The sequence below is a fragment of the Meles meles genome, chromosome 4, assembly GCF_922984935.1.
Source record: "Meles meles chromosome 4, mMelMel3.1 paternal haplotype, whole genome shotgun sequence".
Lineage (NCBI taxonomy): Eukaryota > Metazoa > Chordata > Mammalia > Carnivora > Mustelidae > Meles > Meles meles.
In genome coordinates this window covers 3,493,048-3,513,934 of record NC_060069.1, presented here as the reverse complement: position 1 = coordinate 3,513,934, position 20,887 = coordinate 3,493,048, and the positions used below count along the sequence as shown (strand labels likewise).

Below are 20,887 nucleotides of genomic sequence, written 5' to 3'. Positions count from 1 at the left end.
ATTTATTTGAGAAAGAGAGTTGCATGCAAGCAAGGGGGAGGGGCACAGGGGGAAGGAGCACAGCAGACTCTGTGCTGAGTATGGAACCCAACGTGGGGCTTGATCCTACAACCCTGAGATCACAACCTGAACCAATACCAAGAGTCAGATGCCCAACCAACTGAGCCACCCAGTCGCCCCTAGAAGGACTGGTTTTAGGTAGGTTCTGATCCTTCTCCTTCAGCCTTGTCTTAGCTCTTGATTGTCTCTTGCACCTTTGTGATTGTCTAAACTGCCTGATTTATTCTTGATATGCCCCTGTTGTTGTCGATGTGCCAGGACTTGTCAGCAATCCAAGAGAATGAATCTCTTTTAGCATCTAATTTCAGGCTGTTTGAAAGCCAGACCTTCAGGCAGCAGCTTTTCAAGAGTGCAAATATATACAGTCCTGTAGGGCTGCAGTTGTAAGTCCTGTGGGCCTCCAGACCAGAAGATCTAGAGGTGTCTCCAGGGTAACAGTTGAAAAGTCTGGGCTCTAGACAAATGTATAAACTCCTTCCTGGGGAGTCTTGCTGAGCCATAGCAAAGCCAAGGTAGTGAACAAGTGTGGTGTTTCCCTGGAAGTGGCTTTTTAGCTTCTAGGTGTGTGGGAAACTTGATGCCCGTCCTTTAGGCTAAAGCACTGGGCTAAACAAATAGTCTTTTTTCCACAGGAAGACTTAGGTTGTGTTTCAGTCTTCTGTCTCTGCAGTGCCTTGGAAGTGGTAGCCTGCCCCAAGAGCTGTCTCTCTAGTTGTTGCAGTCCTGTACAGCTCTGGAAAGCCAACCCTCTTAGGTACCAGGGCCAGGGAATCAAGAGATGTTCCCTGTGTGGATTGTATGTGGTTTAGCAAGGCAGCCAGAGAGTGTGGTAGGTGGGGCAGACTCAACAGCCTTCAGAGAAGGAGCAGAAAAATGTCTTATCTGTGATTACCCGTGGTCTTCAACAATGCTGTGAGAAAGTGCTATGTCCTTGTGTGTGCTCCAGCTTTGAAGTGGGAGAATGCCACTGCCACTGGTGTTTACCCCAGCTAAGGGGCAGGGGAATATCACAACCACTTGCACTTGTGGGCTTTAAGTAGGGAGCAGGAGAGCTCAGAGACCATTTGCACTTGCCTGCCCTAGCCAAGGAGCAGGGTAGCAGTCCAACCACCCATGCTCTTTGGCCTCGGCAGGTGCCAGGACCACTCACCCCGACGCATCCCAGCAAGGCAGGAGGAGGGTGCCATGTCCAGGGTTACCCACCTGTGCTAGCATAGCAGTCTACGGGAAGAGTGCAACAGTGGTGTCAGCCAGCAGCTCTGTCTTCTGGGGAGTATCTCAGCTGTCCCTCACCCCTCTAGCTGATGCCTCTAGATCAGCAAATGATGCTCTTTCACATATAATCTACATGCTTCTCAAACTGCTGTTTTTTGCTGGGTCCTAGAAGAGTGAAACCACATATGAGCTCTTCAAAAGGAAAATCCTGTAGAACTTTGGGACCCCTGGATATTAGCACCACAGGTTTTCTAAGCCATTCTGGGGACTGGTCTTTCTGGTATAGATCTCAGAGGGCAGGGCACCCAATATGCGCACCAACCCCTCCCACCTCTGGGAGAAGCACCTAACTGGTAAGATCCTTCCCTGTTGTGTGTCATGCCAGGGTAGGGTTTTTTGTTTTGTTTTGTTTTGTTTTATTTGCAATTCTGTGTCTCTTCCTCTCTTACCCAGCCTCTCTTACCCAACCTTATCCTTTGTTATGAAGAGCATTTCATCTAGTTTTCAAATCTTTTTAAGAGGGAAATGGTCTATTTGTAGCTGTATGATGTGTCCATGGGAAGAGATGAGTTCAGGATTTTGGCATTTGCTGAGGCATGCATGGGTGGTTGGAGTGTCCCCCAGACTCCCTGGCTGGTGCAGGTGTGTACAAATGGTTGCAGTTCTCCTTCTTCTTAAAATCTGCCATCTTGGATCCTCCTCCTAAAAGGCAGGGTTTTAATTCACCCCAGTCATGGATAGCTTATTCAAAAGGGTAATTAGAGATTGTTTTAGTTTACCTTTTCAGGATGTCTGACCAGTTTTTTGAGCTATAACTTTTTTCCTCTTCTGTACTACTGAAGAATTGAAGCTTGGATGATCATACAGCCTGATTTGTTTGTAGCACTTTTCATTTAATATGTATTACTTTGTGCTAATGATTAATAGTGCCCTCTTTCCCTCTTTAAAATTATCCTACTTTGATGATAAACTTGAAGTTGTATTGTTATCTATAATATTGTTTTTATTTTTTATTTCTTATGTTATTTATTTATTTGACAGAGAGAGACGCAGCAAGAGAGGGAACACAAGCAGGGGGAGTGGGAGAGGGAGAAGCAGGCTTCCTGCAAGCAGGGGCCCGATGTGGGGCTCTATCCCAGGACCCTGGGACTATGACCCAAGCCAAAGGTAGGCACTTAACAGCTGAGCCACCTAAGGTGCCCCATTATCTATAATATTGTTATGTAACAAATTACTCCGAAACTTAGCTGCTTAAAACATGTTTATTATCTCACAGTTTCTGTAGGTCGGGAATTCAGGCGTGGCTTAGCTGGTACCTCTGTCCCAAAGTTTCTTGAGAGGTTGTAGTCAGGGTGTTAACAGGGGTCATGTTTTGTTTTTTTGTTTTTGTTCTTATTTCTGTGGGGTTTTTTTTGTTTTTTGTTTTTTAAGATTTATTTGAGAGAGGGAGACCATGAATGCAGGGGAGGGCAAAGGGAGAGGGAGAGGGAGAGAACCCTCAGGCGGACTCCATCCTAGGACCCCAGGATCATGACCTAAGCCAAAATCCAGAGTAGTCCGCTTAACCAACTGAGCCACCCACGTACATCTAGCCCGAGCCATGTTTTATTTGAAAGATCAGTTGAGGGAGACTCTATTTCCAAGTTCACTCACATGATCATTGGCAGGATTTAGTTCCATGTGGGCTGTTGGACTAAGGTCTTCAGTTCCTTGCTGGCTCTTGGCCGGAGGCCTTCCACAGTTCCATTCTGCGTGAGCCTCTCCATAGCACAGCATGGCAGCTGGCTTTTCACACACATATACCAAACTGAAGTGACATCCTGTTACCTCCGCTGCATTCTGTCATTAGAATCAAGTACCAGGAGGTAGGTATCACTGGGGCCATTTAGAAGTTGCCTAACCCTAATAAAAGGGAAACTGCTTCCATTAATACTTCTCCATAATGGAATGTAACCCATTACCTGTTTCTGTTTTTGTTTTCCTGCAAGAAGAAATTTGCTTCAGGATTCTCTTTTTTAGAGTGATCAGTACCTGTTTGTATACACAGTGGATTCAACTCTTCTTAGAATTAACTCTAAATCACAAATTTGGTATCTACAAACTTTCTGTGAAAGGGATCCATATATGTTTTCATCTAATATAATTTCAGGGGGTGTTAGGAAGTGTAAAACATCACAGGTTTTTAATATACAATTTGTGGTGGTTTTATTACAGCTTTGAATGTATAAAATGAGTTCAGAAGCAGGTTTTAAGGGCTTGCTAGGTCATTTGTTTGAAGCCTTGTACCAAAAGGCAGAGGTCACAGTCTGACCTTGGCTAGCTTTGCTCTCCTTTATGGGCACAGACTGTACCTTGAGCTTTAGCTGGCTGCTTGGCACATTTTGTCAGTTGGAAGGATGAAAGAATCACCATGTGTACAGTTAATGGAAGCTACAGAAAGCAATTTAAAAGGGCATTGGTGTTTTTTTATTGTTGTTTTAAGTAGGCTCCGTGACTGGTGCGGAGCCCTATGTGGAGCTTGAACTCACCATCCTGAGATGAAGATCGGACACTTAACCAACTGAACTACCCAGGTGCCCCATAAAAAGGGCATAGGTGTTTTGAAGTGAAGGTGAAGCCACATCTTGAAAGGACAGAGCGTCAGAAACCCTCCTAACCTTCTTGTCTCTATGAGCAGGTCGGAAGGAGGAATCCCAGTGCTTCTCATATTTCTGGAGTAAATGAGAAGTGCCCAGATCAGACTGTCCCTCCCTACATTGTTGTTGGCAAGAATGAAGAGCCCTGAAGTTCTTTCCACCCCTACCTTCCCCACACACTCCAGCTCTTTCCCTTGATGTCATCAGAATTAAGCTCTTTGTGTCTGTTTACATTAACTACTACAAGAAACTCAAGGCCTAAGGGTCATTCCTCATGTGCAGAACTGTCTTTCTGCTTTTCTGTCCAGATCCCTTGCATTTCTCCTACCTCTTCTCTGAACATTTCCTTCATCTTTTTTGTTTAGAGTGAACTGGGATTTTTCCCTGATGGCACTTTTTCCCAGCTTTCTTTTGTAAACTTCTCAGCTGGCTCTTTTTCCTTCTATCTCATAACCCTTCTGTCCCTAGAGATGGAGATAAAGACTTGCTTGTCATTGCTCTTTTCAGACCTCTTTCTTTCCCTTTTCTGTAAACACTCCTGCTCTATATTTTGTCAGACTCTTTTTTTTTTTTAAGATTTTATTTATTTATTTGACAGACAGAGATCACAAGTAGGCAGAGAAGCAGGCAGAGAGAGAGGAGGAAGCAGACTCCCTGCTGAGCAGAGAGCCCGATGCGGGGCTCGATGCCAGGACCCTGGGATCATGACCTGAGCCGAAGCAGAGGCTTTAAGCCACTGAGCCACCCAGGCACCCCTGTCAGACTCTATCTTATTGTGCATCTGCAGACCCCCTGGTTCATTCTTCTTCATTTCTTTGAGATTTTAGCTGCTAGCTTATGGTCACTTTTCTATCACTACTTGCATAATAATTTATGGAAATTTCATTGCCTATGTAGACAATTTTTGTTTTTTTCAAGATTTTATTTATTTTAAATTTAAATTTATTTTATTTATTATTAAAATCGTTTTAAAGATTTTATTTATTTACTTGTCAGAGAGAGAGAAAGAGAGCACACACAAGCAGGGGGAGTGGCAGGCAGAGGGAAAGGGACTCCTCACTGAGCAGGGAGCCAGATGACGCGGGGCTCAATTCCAGGACCCTGGGATCATGACCTTAGTCAAGGGTAGATGTTTAACCGACTGAGCCACCCAGGCACCCTGATGATGTTTCTTAAACTGTAGCCTTCCCTGATGATCATAGTCTCCATCCTGCCTTGAGGTACTTGTTCCCATGGTCATTTTTTAGACCTTGACCTTACCAATAACTAAAGTTCCTCCATAATCTCAAATTCAAATATCCTACCCACCATCTTCTGTCCTTCCAAGCCACTGCTTCTACTGCCTAATAGCAACAGTCCTTCTGCAGTCCATCTGTTATCTGCAGTCTGTTAATCCTACCATTTTTTCACTGGCCTTTAATAGCTCCATCATTAAATTACAACTGCATATACGCTCAACTGAGCTGACCCCTTCCCCAACTTTGTCATCCTTAAGTCGTGAAATTCCGACTCTGGTTAAATCAAACTCTCTTTTTCATGCCTACTTTTACAGTTTAATGTTGATGAGGAAAAACACAGCCATGCTGAGGTTGTACTTTAAATTCATAACAGTAAACTTCAAGAGCGCTAGTGCTGTCTGGCAGTCCTGGTACATTTTCTTGGCCCATTCAGTGTTGTTGTCTTTCTCCTTTCTTCAAACCACCCACCTCTCCACCCATCCTCACCATTTTTCACTCTGTAAAAATAGGAGTAACCACAGTCAGTATCCACAAGTGCTTACTGCAATATCCATCTACTTAATTCTCTCTGGTTATTTTACTTTCCATGTTCTGCTTGCCCAGTAAGTTCCATTCCCTCTCAATTATTCATGAACATTGTTCCAAAAGTTCTCCCCCTACCCCAATGCAGCATGTTTTTTCTCTGTTAAAAAAATTTCCAGGGCACCTGGGTGGCTCAGTGAGTTAAAGCCTCTGCCTTCGGCTCAGGTCATGATCCCAGGGTCCTGGGATCGAGCCCCGTATCGGGCTCTCTGCTCAGCAGGGAGCCTGCTTCCTCCTCTCTCTCTCTCTCTCTCTGCCTGCCTCTCTGTCTACTTGTGATCTCTGTCTGTCAAGTTAAAAAAAAATGTTTAAAGAAATTTCTATCAGTAAGTAAGTATGCTCTAACTTATTGCATCTTTTAAAAAATGCTCTCCTGACTCCACTTCTCCCTCCAATTTTAGTATATATGCTGTCGAAGCGAGCACTCCACTTCTCCCTCTAGGTACTACTCTGTACCTTCATTCTCCTTTCCAAAATGAAATTCCTTGCAAGAGTTGTCTGTATTTACTTTCTCAGTTCCTCTTTTCCCGTTCTCTTTGCAGTCCTCTTCAAGCAGGCATTGTCTTCACCACTCTGCCCATACTGTTGTTGTCAAGGTTGCTGATGACCTCCGTATTTCTGTATCAGGCCCTAGTCATCATCTCATCCTATACTTTATTAATATTTGGCATATTTGATTACTTTCTCCTTGAAACAGTCTATCATTTGGCTTCTTGTTATTCTGCTTAATCCAAGTGTTCCAGTGTTCAGTCTTTTGGCCTGCTTTATCCATGGTAAAGTGAACTCCCTTAGTGAACTCATCCCATTCACATGCTGACAATTCCCTGATTTGTATGTCTAACCCACAACTGTCTCCTAAACTCCAGATTCATATATCCAGCTGCCAACTTAACATTCTCACTTGGATGGCTAATAGAATTCTCAAACCTAACATGTTCAAAACTGCATTTTTTTATCTTCTCACTCAAACCTGTATCATTCAGTCTTCCTCATCTCATTAACTGACAACTCAAATTTTTCTAGATACTCAGGCAAAAACCTTAAGTGTTATCCTTGGCTCCTCTCCTTTTTCATACTTGTGACAGCATATCCAGCTTGACAGTCATTTCAACTTCCAGCATTTATCTGGAATCAATGAATTGTATTACCTTCAAAGCTCTTGTCCTAGTCCAGACTACCATCATTTCTCTGAAATGACCACATTTCTGATACTGAAACAGCCTCCTACCTAGTCTGTCTGCTTTTGTCCTCTAGCCCCTCCACACGTTTGTCTGTTCTAAGGTTGTAACCAGAGTGATCCTTTTAAAACAAGTCAGTTTATGTCTCTCTTTTCCCAAAACTGTAATGGCTTCCCAACTCAAACCATAAAAAGCAAAATCCTTACAGTGACTAACAGGGCTCTATGCCAACCCTGTCCAGTGGAAAAATAATACAAGCTATACATATAATTTTTAATTTTCTAGCAGTCATGCTGTGAACATAAAAAGAAAACATGAAATTAATCTTAATGTATCTAATTTAAACCAATATATTGAAATGTTATTTCCACAGTAATCAATATAAGAATTATTAATTGAATTATTTTATTTTTTATAGTAAGTCTTCAAAATCTGGTGTATTTTTTTTCACTTTTTAAAAATTTCTTTTCAGCGTAACAGTATTCATTGTTTTTGCACCACACCCAGTGCTCCATGCAATATGTGCCCTCCCTATTATTCACCACCTGGTTCTCCAGCCTCCCACCCCGCCCCTTCAAAACCCTCAGGTGGTTTTTCAGAGTCTATAGTCTCTCATGGTTCATCTCCCTTTCCAATTTCCCTCAACTCCCTTCTCCTCTCCATCTCCCCATGTCTTCCATGTTCTTTGTTATGCTCCTCTTTGTTATGCTCCACAAATAAGTGAAACCATATGATACTTGACTCTCTCTGCTTGACTTATTTCACTCAGCATAATCTCTTCCAGTCCCGTCCATGTGGCTACAAAAGTTGGGTATTCATCCTTTCTGTTGGAGGCATAATACTCCATCGTGTATATGGACCACATCTTCCTTATCCATTCATCCGTTGAAGGGCATCTTGGTTCTTTCCACAGTTTGGTGACCGTGGCCATTGCTGCTATAAACATTGGGGTACAGATGGCTCTTCTTTTCACTACATCTGTATCTTTGGGGTAAATACCCAGTAGTGCAATTGCAGGGTCATAGGGAAGCTCTATTTTTAATTTCTTCAAGAATCTCCACACTGTTCTCCAAAGTGGCTGCACCAACTTGCATTCCCACCAACAGTGTAAGAGGGTTCCCCTTTCTCCACATCCTCTCCAACACACGTTGTTTCCTGTCTTGCTAATTTTGGCCATTCTAACTGGTGTCAGGTGGTATCTCAATGTGGTTTTAATTTGAATCTCCCTGATGGCTAGTGATGATGAGCATTTTTTCATGTGTCTGATAGCCATTTGTATGTCTTCATTGGAGAGGTGTCTGTTCATATCTTCTGCCCATTTTTTGATATGATTATCTGTTTTTTGTGTGTGGAGTTTGAGGAGTTCTTTATAGATCCTGGATATCAACCTTTTGTCTGTACTGTCATTTGCAAAGATCTTCTCCCATTCCGTGGGTTGCCTTTTTGTTTTGTTGACTGTTTCCTTTGCTGTGCAGAAGCTTTTGATCTTGATGAAGTCCCAAAAGTTCATTTTCGCTTTTGTTTCCTTGGCCTTTGGAGACATATCTTGAAAGAAGTGGCTGATATTGAAGAAGTTACTGCCTATGTTCTCTAGGATTCTGATGGATTCCTGTCTCCCGTTGAGGTCTTTTATCCATTTCAAGTTTATCTTTGTGTACAGTGTAAGAGAATGGTCGAGTTTCATTCTTCTACATATCGCTGTCCAGTTTTCCCAGCACCATTTATTGAAGAGACTGTCTTTTTTCCACTGTATATTTTTTCCTGTTTTGTCGAAGATTATTTGACCATAGAGTTGAGGGTCCATATCTGGGCTCTCTACTCTGTTCCACTGGTCTATGTGTCTGTTTTTATGCCAGTACCATGCTGTCTTGGTGATCACAGCTTTGTAGTAAAGCTTGAAATCGGGTAACGTGATGCCGCCAGTTTTGTTTTTGTTTTTCAGCATTTCCTTAGCAATTCGGGGTCTCTTCTGAGTCCATACAAATTTTAGGATTATTTGCTCCAGCTCTTTGAAAAATACCGGTGGAATTTTGATCGGAATGGCATTAAAAGTATAGATTGCTCTAGGCAGTATAGACATTTTAACAATGTTTATTCTTCCGATCCAAGAGCATGGAATGGTCTTCCATCTATTTGTGTCTTCTTCAATTTCTTTCATGAGTGTTCTGTAGTTCCTCGAGTACAGATCCTTTACCTCTTTGGTTAGGTTTATTTCCAGGTATCTTATGGTTCTTGGTGCTATAGTAAATGGAATTGATTCTCCAATTCCCCTTTCTGTATTTTCATTGTTAATGTATAAGAAAGCCACTGATTTCTGTACATTGACTTTGTATCCATGTTACTGAATTGCTATATGAGTTCTAGTAGTTTGGGGGTGGAGTCTTTGGGGTTTTCCATATAAAGAATCATGTCATCTGCGAAGAGAGAGAGTTTGACTTCTTCCTTGCCAATTTGGATACCTTTTATTTCTCTTTGTTGTCTGATTGCCGTTGCTAGAACTTCTAATACTATGTTGAACAAGAGTGGTGAGAGTGGGCATCCTTGTCGTGTTCCTGATCTCAACGGGAAAGCTGCAGACTTTTTCCCATTGAGGATGATATTTGCTGCTGGTCTTTCATAGATAGATTTTATGAAGTTCAGGAATGTTCCCTCTATCCATATACTTTGAAGTCTGGTGTATATTTTAAAACAGTTCGGTTGTCAAATTTTGATTGGAAATACTTGTTTGGCATTTAGGTTTCATAAAATTTACAATTGACCAAGCAGATTTACATACCCAAGTAATTCTAAACATTCTTAAAGGTTTCCTAACAACTAATCCAATATTAGTTTTTCTAAATTTAAAATATTAAAGTTAAATTTAAAATTCAATTCTTATCCACATTTCAAATGCCCAATAGCCACACGAGGCCAGTGACTGTCATATTAGACAATATAGCTCTTTAGCATCTGGCTCTTTTTCTCTGACCTTATCTTCTGTAGCTTTCTCCTTCATTCATTCTGCACCAACTATAATGGCCCCTGTCTTTGATCACAGTAGATACTTCCCATTTCAGAGCCTTTGCATTTGGTGTTCTCTTCGCCTAAAAAGCTTTGTCCCCAGGTGGTTGCATGACTTCCTCCTTCATCTTTTTCAGGTCTTTGCTCAAATGTAGCCATCTTAGAGACGCTTTCCCTGACCAGTTTAATATCTATACCATTTGCCTTCTGTCTCATATTCTTACATTTCCAGGTTGCCTTTTAAAAAAAGAGAGATGAGGGCTGAGAGGGGACGTGATCTACAAAGGGAAGCAGTAAAATATGAGAATTGTCCCATACAGACAAATAATGATTATGTTTGGCAAAAGTGTAGAGTAAAATTGAATAAGTGACTATATCCCCTAAGCTTGCTGCTACCTAGGCAGCTCAGAGGATTGTTTTGTGTGTGTGTATGTACATGACTTGATCCTCTTACAGATTGTAAACTCCTTAAATGCAAAGTTCTGCCATAATATCATTTTGTATATTCTTTGGCACCTAGCTTAGAACTTTGACCAAAAGCTAATCTGTACTCCAGTTAGGGGCCACCTACTGGTTAGCCTTTTGTGTTATATATTTTTGGTGGCCTCTGCCCTTCCCTTCTTTCTCAGTGCCAGCAACTGGTATATATTTGCTGATGGTATATGTGTGTTGGCTTCACATGGGCTATGGGCTTTGGCTGTGATTGGGACATTGCCTTTTCCTTGTCCAGTCTTGTGCTCTCTTATTTGTTTTCCAAAACTAACTCTCTAAGGAGTCTTCAAAACAGAAGTATGTATACTTCTGTTTTGTATTCTAGTAGGAAACATAAACATGTAAACATAATTAAATAACAAATGAATTCTTGAGGACAGGGACCATGCCTTACTCATTTAAAAATCTTTAATGCCTTCCACACTGCCTTGCATATAGTAGGTACTCAGTGCTTGTAAAATTGAGTGAACCAGCTACAGAGCAGTAAAGAGAGTTGCTGTTAATGGGCAAAACTTAGATTTTTTAAGATAAAGGTCTTAAACCCAAGTGTCTTTTGGCAAGAGATGCAGAGCTGTGAGAGAGTCTGTGAAGAGGAACGGTAAAATCCAAGATCAGTCCCTAGCTACGTAGAAGGGTCTAAGGTACTCAGAAGAATGTACTATGTGTACACTTCCATGTATTCAAATGGAGAGATGAAACTCATCTCTTATTATAGGAATACTGTTTTCAGTTTTACTCTGGATTTTGCTCTTGATATATTATTGCTTGATGGATTCTACAGCTGTTTGCATCCCTACTTAAACTTTGACAATCTGGCATCATTTGTTAACTAAGGGATTGGGTTAAAATACTTTTTTTCTTAAATTATGAAACTTTTTTTTTAAAGATTTTATTTATTTATTTGAGAGAGAGAGAGTGAGAGAGCACATACAAGCAGGCAAAGGTGTAGAAGGAAAGGGAGAAGCAGACTCCCTGCTGATCAGGGAGTCTGGCACTGGCCTCAATTCCAGAATGCTAGGATCATGACCTGAGTCAAAGACTGAGCTCAACAGACTGAGCCACCCAGGTGCCCTAGGGATTGGGACAAATACTTATTAAGAATCCTTCTAACTCTGTGGTTCCGTTATTTTGAGTAAACTAAATCCCATTATCAGGTACTTTAATGGTATCCTGTTGGACACAAGTATTTCAATCAGTTTTGCTTGTTTGCTGCCCTTGTTTGTTTTTTTATAAATGGAGTGCATACTAAAAGTAGGTATTTGGGTTGCCTGTGAGGATATTTTGGTAGCAAGCTCATAATAGAAAAAGGTATTTTGATTTTGAATTAATTCTATTATCAGAAAATGAGAGTTTCTGTACTTTTTCTCCAGAGATACTTTTGGTGACTCAGAAGTTTAAGCTGGCAATGCGTCTTGTGAGTTAACTGTTTCTGATCAGGGGTTCTGGGTAAACTGGAACAGTATTTCTTCCTCTCAATGCTAATTCATTGCAGATGGGTAGAAGTACATGAGATACTTCAGTAGTCATCAGAAGGAAACAGAAGGGACGAAAATTCTTTTTCTCTGGTTCTTGAACTTATGTTCTTTGTTTTAAAAAATGCGGTGCCTTGCTGGTTTAGTTGGTAGAGCATGTGACTTGGCTTCAGGGTTGTGAGTTTGAGCCCCACTTTGGGGGTAGAGATCACTTACTAAAAGAAAATCTTTTTAAAAAAGCAATGAAAATTAAATATAAAAAATATTACCCCAAATAAATATTATAAAAAAAAACATAATAGAGGAAACTCCACAATACAAATAAAAGGAGGTGTCTCCCTTTGCTTTTTAGAAAGTTCTAACTCTCCCCCCATCTATGTGGCCTCAGCCACTTCAGACTAGACAGCTCTGTTGGACGTGATAAATCTCTCTCTCTCTCTCTTTTTTTAAAGATTTATTTATTTGAGGGGGGAGAGGAGGAATCTCAATTAGACTCCCTCCTGAGCATGGAGTGCGGTGCGCTCAGTCCCAGGACCTTGAGATCATGACCTGAGCTGAAATCAAGAATCGGACACTTAACCTGGGCACCCCTAAATCCCTCTAATTCTTAATTGCTTTTCCCTCACAGAAAGCGTGACCACTCGTTTACTCTGGTTTTTATGTTTACATATGTCTGCTTCCTATCAGTGTAGCTTCTCTCCATCAGTCTGAAAGTCTTCCTTTTGCATGTGGACTACCCCTCTTGGACTTTTTATGAAGTGCTTCCCCTTTTTTCCTTGCTGAGAGCCAGATTCTCTCTCCCTTTAGTGGATACTAAACAGAAGCAACATACCTGTCTATTGTTCATATGAAGGTGACATCCAACAGTTGATTGAGAAACTTACCCTGCTTCGTAACACTATACCCAGGTCTTCTGTTGGCAAAGCTTGCAGGGCTCACCACAGAGATCCCACTGTCTAGTTATGGTTTTAGTGAGAACAAGCTATTTTCTTTCTTCCATCTTATTATTTATCTTGTCACAAGCTTTTCTCGGAATGATTTAATACAGTAAGTATTTTGTAGACATTCTAATGCATCTGCCTTAAATTAGATTAAATAGCTACTTGATGTTGTGGGTGATGCTGTGAATTTGTGATTTGCGTGGCTTCAGATGTCATAATTTTTCCCCCCCACTTTCTAGGAAGTAACAGCTAGCAGTCGCCACTATGTTGACAGGCTATTTGACCCTGATCCCCAGAAAGTTCTTCAAGGTGTCATGTAAGTAGTATGTATTTAAGAGTCTATCAAAAGTCTTTTTTGTTTTGTTTTGGTTTTTTTAGTCTTGTTTGTTTTTGTGTTTGAATTTGCCAAATATTATAATTCTGAAAATACAGGTTAAAATTTTTTTCTTCTGTTTTGGAAAGATCCTGACATTCATGACTTTAATATTGTACTGTAAAGAGTTGTCTGATACTTATTCACTGACATGGTTCACTGACTTTTTGGTAGAACACTTGTTTTACCATTTTAAAACATGTTTTTGGAGAATGCTTTTGTGACTTTTATATCCAACAAAAGCAAGGGTATAAAATTGACTATCTTTTATAATTTGAAAGGGATGGGAGAATATGTCAGTAGGGTTTTTTGTTTTGTTTTTGGTTAACTCACTGACAATAAGGCTTGAATCTCCTACTGATGTTTTAAATCTCGGAATTTAGAAAGTAGTTATTGGAAATTTAAATTCTTGAAAACTTGAATACCCATTTTTTTCTGCAAAATTTCCTGGTGTTTAATGAGAGGAAACATTTTTAAGCAAGATATCTGAGGTGATAATACCTTTAAAAACTTAAGTCAGATAAGTGTGGTAAGATTGCAGGTGATTAAAAGATGAATTCTCTATCCTAAGAGCAGATTATCATGCTCTTGACATATGACTTCTACAGGAGAAGGTCTAGCCTAAGACTCTACTCTTAGGGTTGGCAAACATAGAGCGCCCACTGGCTCGAACTGTGTGCAGGCGAAGGAGGAAACAAAAAAGGGTCAGGATGTTTGGTATACCATTGGCACACATGAGTCCTTTTATTCTTCTCTTACCCTGTTAGTGTCATCAGCCAAATAGTACTTTCCAGTTTAACTTTTGCTCAGTCATGGCAAGGCGAGGATGCTTTGTTTATGGAAGTATCTACAGATTCTAATTCTTATTCAAACCACTCCCCCAGCATCTCCCCCCCACAAAGCACACTGTATAGGACATGTCTTGGGGATGTGGATTTGTAGGGTGGAGGCAAGAGAAAAGTGAGTAAGGCTGCTTGACTATTCAAATTGAGCTGGAAAAGAAGGTGAGGAGCTGGATGTAGACCCGCCTGGCATATTTGACGCCTTACTTCACATTTTCTCAGTACAGAAACAGGAGATTACAGTTCTTGTTTTCTCATTATGTTGACTCTGCCTTTGTCCCCTTCACTAGGAGACTTTGTGATGATTTAATCAGACCCTTTGTAGACTTTGTGGACTAGTTTGATTATTACCAGAAAAAATGGTATTAAATTCATCTGTTAAATAAATTAGCTTGGGTTGTACCTACACATAGAGCTTAGCTGTGGGGATAGTTTTAATTAACACTTCTCCTTAGACAGACACTCCCCACACACACCCAGACAGTTTTGTATGTTAGTAATCCTTGATATCATTTAAGATTGTTCAGTAAGTAGTTTAGCTCAATAAGTAGCTTAATTTAGACCCATTAAGTGATCCATGAATGATAAAGATAATGTTGTATCTTTATTTTTATTATGATTGCTAGAGTGGTTTAGGAGAGAAGCTAATTTTATCAAGATTTCTGTGTGAAAGTCTTTTTTCTTGTATGAGAAATGAGTAGCTGATTCAGGTGTTACTTGTCACTTTGTGATATTTCTCATTTCCCAAAGAAAGTTGATAAATAAGGCATAAAAAACAGCGGAAAGAGTGTATTATAACAAGCCAGCTAAGGTGAAGTTGGATGGCCTTTAGCACCTCTTTAAAAAGTATCAAGTCTAGGACACTAAAGTGTTAGCTGAGACAGATTAGCAAGATTTTTGTGTAGGGGTGGTGGAATACAAAGAGAATGGGCTTTGGAGTTGGACAACAAGAGGTTGAATTATTGGTTCTGACATTTCCTACTGGAGGCCTTTCCTAGCTGTGTGCTGGGGCAAGTTACTTAATATCCATGAGCCTCAGCTTCATCATTTGTAAAGGGAGAGTAATATGCCCATCTTGCCAAGTTGTAAGAATTAAGTCAGAAATATAAAATCCAGTGCCTGGTATGTTGATAGCCACAAATTGGCACTGAATTGCTTTATCATTATTGATCCTAGTTTAAAACAACTTCAAAACTAAGATGATTCTTTTCAAAGAAGAGAAAGAAAAACAAAAAATATCAAATGGAAACAATTTAAACTGATGGAGGTGAGGGAAAGGGGCCAGAATTCTTGATTCAGATGAGAATCCAAGCGGTAACATATAAATATGATTGCTACTTAAAATAGTAAAATCTGTTTAAAATCGGAAAGGTACGGATCACCCCAAATCTTTTTACTTTGTTAGAATAGAGCTAGCCTTATATAGATATGTATAGGTTGATTTGATAAAGTGCCCTTTCCCCAGAGAGAAAAATTTATTCTTTCTGACTTATTATTTTCCTAAACATTGTCACTGTCTGAAAATTAATTGTACATAGTCAAGATAAAAAATGAACTGTATTTTTAACATTTCATTCTCAGGTAACCTTGTCTAGTACTAGAATACTACAGTATTGATAGACGAAAGGAGGAACCAAAATGAGGTTTAGGAGAAGAGAGTTGACCAGTTTTTCTTCTTTTATACACGTTACACAGATACCATTGAGTCCTATAGAGACCATTACTAGACCAAAATAGGTAGGTAGAAGCGAAGTAGCCACAGAGTATAAACAACCAAAGGTACCCTCCTAACTTTGAGGGAGAAGAAAGAAGTTGAAGTAATCAGCTTTGAGTCCAAAATATCCAATTGGAACATTTAAAAATTGACAACTAGCTTTAGCTATGAGACAGCAGAATTTTATCATTTTTCTAGCTGTAAGCTTGATTTTGCTTAATAAGGATTGTGAACATATAAAACATACCAGTAGGAAAAACAAAATTGAAGAAATTAAAGGCAAGTAAGGACTTCTCATCATGATCTGTAATCTACTCAGCGTGTTAGAGCCATAGTCCTACCCATACATATAGGGAACTTCTTTGTAGCTAACCCATGTCATAAAGGACCATTTTACATAGTTAGTGAGTGTGCCCTTACTGAAAAATACTGTTAAGCAACGGAAGTGCTTAATTTTAATTGTCGAAGAATGAGGAGTTCTCTAGAAATAACTGTTTTGTTAGTAGTACATTATTTGGTATAAATTTAAATGATCCTATTGTATCAAAGGTTTGAATACAGAATCAGATCCTAAAAGAGCAAAGTTTCAAATTAGAAATCATTAGGTAGGAATAAGATAGGTCCTTTGTGTAGGTCATAAATTATAGCCTTTGCAACTGAAACAGAGTAGCTATATCAAATAAACTATACTGCATTGCAATTCTGAGCTTCCTTAAACAGTTACAGGATATTTTTTGATGAAGTTACTAGTGTATTAGCTCAACCCTGTTGAGCTCAACCTCCTAGTTAAGAAAGAATAACTCTTCAACTGTTTATGTAAAGTCCAAGTTGCTTAATACTGTGTTGTTTTGTTGTTTTTTAAGCATACTTGATAAATTAGAGCACCTGATCTGGTTTTTACATTAGTGATTCTCCAGGAAAAGGTCAGTAGATATCCCTATGTGGCCCTGTGTTGAAGGGCAAAAGATGATACAAGTTAATGTGGCTGACTTTGTAGTTTCCAAGTGGAATAGAACTAGGAGACTAGACTGGATCTCTTGGTAAACTCAGCCAGGCTATTGAGGGTACTTTAGAATTGTTGGGGGATTTTCACCAAAAAGAAGTATCCACTTCTAAAAATTATTTTCTGAAGTATTTTAATGTACCGATGATGTAAGTTTATTTTGATAGTAGAATATAGACAGATTCCATTTTTCTTGCATGAACTAAAGATATGAGCTTTCATAAAATGAAGGCTTTGGGTTTTGAGAAATCTTAAATTAAAGGATCATTTTTAGAATAATTCAAAAGAAATAATCCTATTGGTTACTTTTAAAAGTGTTACAGATAAACATAAATAAAGATGACCATATCCCCAGTGAAATGAAGTTACTCTGAGTCTTGTTTAAACCTGTGTATTCTGAGACAATTCAGTCTGTTTAAAAGGGTGGCAAGTTTTTCCAAAAATTATTAGATCAGATTGACATAGTTTTACGCACAGATAGATAAGCTTTTTGTATGCAGTATTAACTTCAAACATCAAGAACAGCTGTATATTTGTATGGATATGAGTGTGTGTATATCTATATCTATCTTGTCATATTTGTAGAACATTTAACTGTATGCCGCCATATAATAACATTTTTGATGTTCTTTGGAATGATTACATGTATTAAAAATATTAATATGCTCTAAAATATTTTGGCATTTATTTTAATGCAGTTCCTACATTGTACTCGTCATTTTTGGAAAATACAAGGTGATTTGTAATCACACACACAAAGATTTAAATATAATATAATATAATTCTGATTTCTGAGCTTGTTAGTATTTATACAAACTAGAACTCTATCTAACACTACGTACGTTCCAGAAATTTACACAACAGGGTAACTTGTTTATTAAAAAAAACCTAAATTACCATCAATTCTCAGTTCTTCTCAATTTATACATATAGTAGGGCACAATACGTGCCTCAGTTGACTTGCAATGGGAAGTTAAGTATAAATTTCTCAAATGCCTCCTGGATCAAAGCCTTATCTTAAAAATGGCTTCGGTTTGGATAGTAGAAAACCATTATCTAGTTCTTTTACAGTTGGCAGCTCACCTGTGGCAGTGGTAACTCTAATTAGAATATGAGCCTATCTCACCCCCTAACCATGCTAGATAGCAGAAAGCTTATTATACTTGGATGTTTGAATGTTACATTCTCCAAAAAGGCATACCTAATTTTAGAGCAGTGAGTATGTTTGTAATTTTCTAAGTCCAGATAATTTTGTAAGTTGTTTACCATGTTGTCTTATTCTAGCTACCCACAAGTGTATATTTTCTCCTCACTTTATGGATGTCTTAGGACCAGCGAGTTTTCAGAAATAGGTTAAACTTTATACTCAGATTGTAGTTTTCAGTATCCAGTGTATTTTTTGGCTACTTCACATAAATTAGACCAAGGCTTGAATGTACAATATTCCAAACAGGAACTTCCTCAGGTAAGTAAAAAGTAATACTGGTTCAAAATTGTCTTTAGCTTGTGGCTCCAGCATTCTGTGATCTTAAAGATAATTTTCTGTTTTTAGATATTAAGTTTTCATTTAAAATTTATGCTGTTTTGACTGATTGACTGAAACTGTTTCTCTAGCAGGTCTAGATCCCAGTTCTTTAAAAAAAAATTTCCTATTGTTTTTCTTTCTTTTTTTTTTTTTAAAGATTTTATTTATTTATTTGAGAGAGAGAGCATGAGAGGGGAGAAAGACAGAGTGAGAAGCAGACTCTCCAAGGAGCAGGGAGCCCGATGTGGGACTCGATCCCAGGACTCTGGGATCATGACCTGAGCTGAAGGCAGCCGCTTAACCAACTGAACCACCCAGGCGCCCCTCCTATTGTTTTTCTTATAAAGTGCAGTGTTTACTTTCTGTCTTGTTTTATTTTTTCTTTTCTTTTCTTTTTTTTTAAGAGAGGGAGAGAAGTGGGTGGAGGGGCAAAGGGAAAGGGAGAGAGAGAATCTTAAGCAGACTTCATGCCCAGTGTGAAGCCTGACACAGGGCTTGATCCCACAACCCTGAGATCATGACCTGAGCCGAAATGAAGAGTCAGATGCGTAAACAACTGAGCCCTCAGGGCCTCAACTTTCTTTTTTGGTTTTGATCACCAGCCTAATATGCTCATTTAGATGTAAGTTATGGTAGCTGTACATGTTGGTTTAATATTTGAACTTCTTCTCTCCCACACTGAAAATTAATCTCTTTTAGAGTAAAGAAAGGAAGTAGAAAGATTAGTCTCTTTGTAAAATAGATGCCTGTTGAGTCCACTTATTAGTGGACAAATGAAAGTTTCTAGCTAGATTTTAGTGGAGAATGTGCCGTGGCAATTTCTCTTTTGTCACATCTTAATATTGGCTTCTTTTCCCATCCTCAAAGAGTGGGATATCCCCAAGGCTTACTTTCTAAGCTTTTCTACCTGGTATTTTTATCTTACCTGAAAGATCATTCATTGTGTCCAAAATCAATATAGATCCTTGTCTTGTTAAGGGATTTATTTTCTAAGCTTCCTAGTGTTCTCTCCCTTCAGGATGTGAGACTTGAAGTAATCACTCAAGACATGTATCATATCACATTTTGTTTACCCATCAAATCGTCTTATTAACTGCTTCCTCAGAATGTCTTCTGTCGTAGTGATTCCTGTGGCTGCCATTCTAGTCAGTCTCACATAACCAGGTATCTCGATGGATTGCATAATTCCTTCAACAAACATTTATTGAGTGCCTGCATTGTCCTAAGCATTGTAATGTGAGGGGAGTATGTAAGAATGAATAATGTCATCACTGCTTTGGAGCATCCAGAAGTCTAATGAAGGAATTAGATTGCTAAATAGGCCACTATGGTTTGGTTAGTAAATGCTATGATAATCCTAAGCCCAGGACAGTCTTGGGACCACAGAGGAAGGGCATTAGCCATTTAGTTGCCTCTCTTGACTCTAGTATTTTCTGCATTCCCATTCATCTGATACTCATTTTATCTCGCTTAGTCACTGCTTCCTTCATATTCTTTTTCTGATGGAAACATGATTGCTCTTTTATCCTTCCCCCTTTAGTTTGTCTCTTCTTCCCATCACTTTTCTTTATGCTCTGCTAAATGTTCCCACCTTAAAGGGACACTTCTTTTCAACCCAGGCTCCTGGTCCTGCCCCAGAAACATGATATATTCATTTCCAGTATTGGAAATTCATTCCAGTCTTCTATGAATGACTTTGCCCTTCCCATTCACTGTCCAAATCCTGGCCATTTCCTAAGGTTCATTTAGTTCTACCATTGCTTTAAAACCTGTTAAGCTTGTCTAATCATTTACTTATCTCAGCCATATAAGCACTCAATTTATAATATAGCATTGCCTTACATTGCTAGTGTTATTTTTATCTCCTCAAGGAGATTGTAAACTCTTCAAGCATCCCATTATGTGATGCTTTTACATCCTTCATAGAACCTAACACATTGTTGAGCTCAAACCTTAACTGTTGAATTTCAGGAGTATATAAGTAGGGCATTTTCCCTCGAACATTAAAAGCTGGTTGATATGGGATATATTCCTTTGATCTACTGGGAAAAGTATATCTTTTATTGAAAGTTAGAAATGCTTTATCGTTTTGTGTAAAAGTGTAAAATTGAAACATGGGAGGAAAAAGGCAATACGTTAGCTCACTTCTTTTTGATCAGTTTTTTCTGAATGCCTGATATATTGGAGGTAATGGAAAAAACACTTGGCCTAAAAGACATGAGTTGAAACTGGCTCTGTCATTTAATGTGGAGCTCTGAGAAAAGCCCCAAATCTGAGTCTTAGCTTCCTCATCGGTGAAATAGGGTTAATATTACTCAAGGTTGTGATGAAGATTACATGCCATAATGGATATGGAATGCGTTGTAAACTTCAAAGCAATATATAAGTTTCGCATAATTTTGTTGTGCCCCATCTTGGATGATAGTTTTGAGTTTGTATTTTACAAAAGTGCAGATTTCTTTATGGTACATTTTGTGATCCATCAATAGTAAGTTCTCTGATATTTTCAGGTCAGCCTGGCTTTCTTGCCTCTCAAGAGGAAACAGACTTCTATCCTAACAAAGTGATGCGTGTGCTGCGATAGAGTACCATAGAGCACCACTGGGACACCTGACC

The 20,887-nt window shown here is 39.1% G+C and overlaps 1 protein-coding gene across 3 annotated transcripts in view; it reads left to right on the top strand.

The window, feature by feature from the left end:
* The window catches only part of ARMC8 (armadillo repeat containing 8), a 117,700-nt gene that overhangs the window by 29,090 nt on the left and 67,723 nt on the right, over positions 1-20,887 (top strand). For 2 of the 3 annotated variants that reach the window (XM_046002006.1, XM_046002010.1), the window contains exon 2: positions 13,054-13,130. The exons of the other annotated variant lie outside the window; for it this stretch is intronic. In XM_046002006.1, the coding sequence (XP_045857962.1) occupies positions 13,054-13,130 (77 nt within the window). The remainder of the gene's footprint in view (positions 1-13,053; positions 13,131-20,887) is intronic. 3 annotated transcript variants of the gene reach the window in all.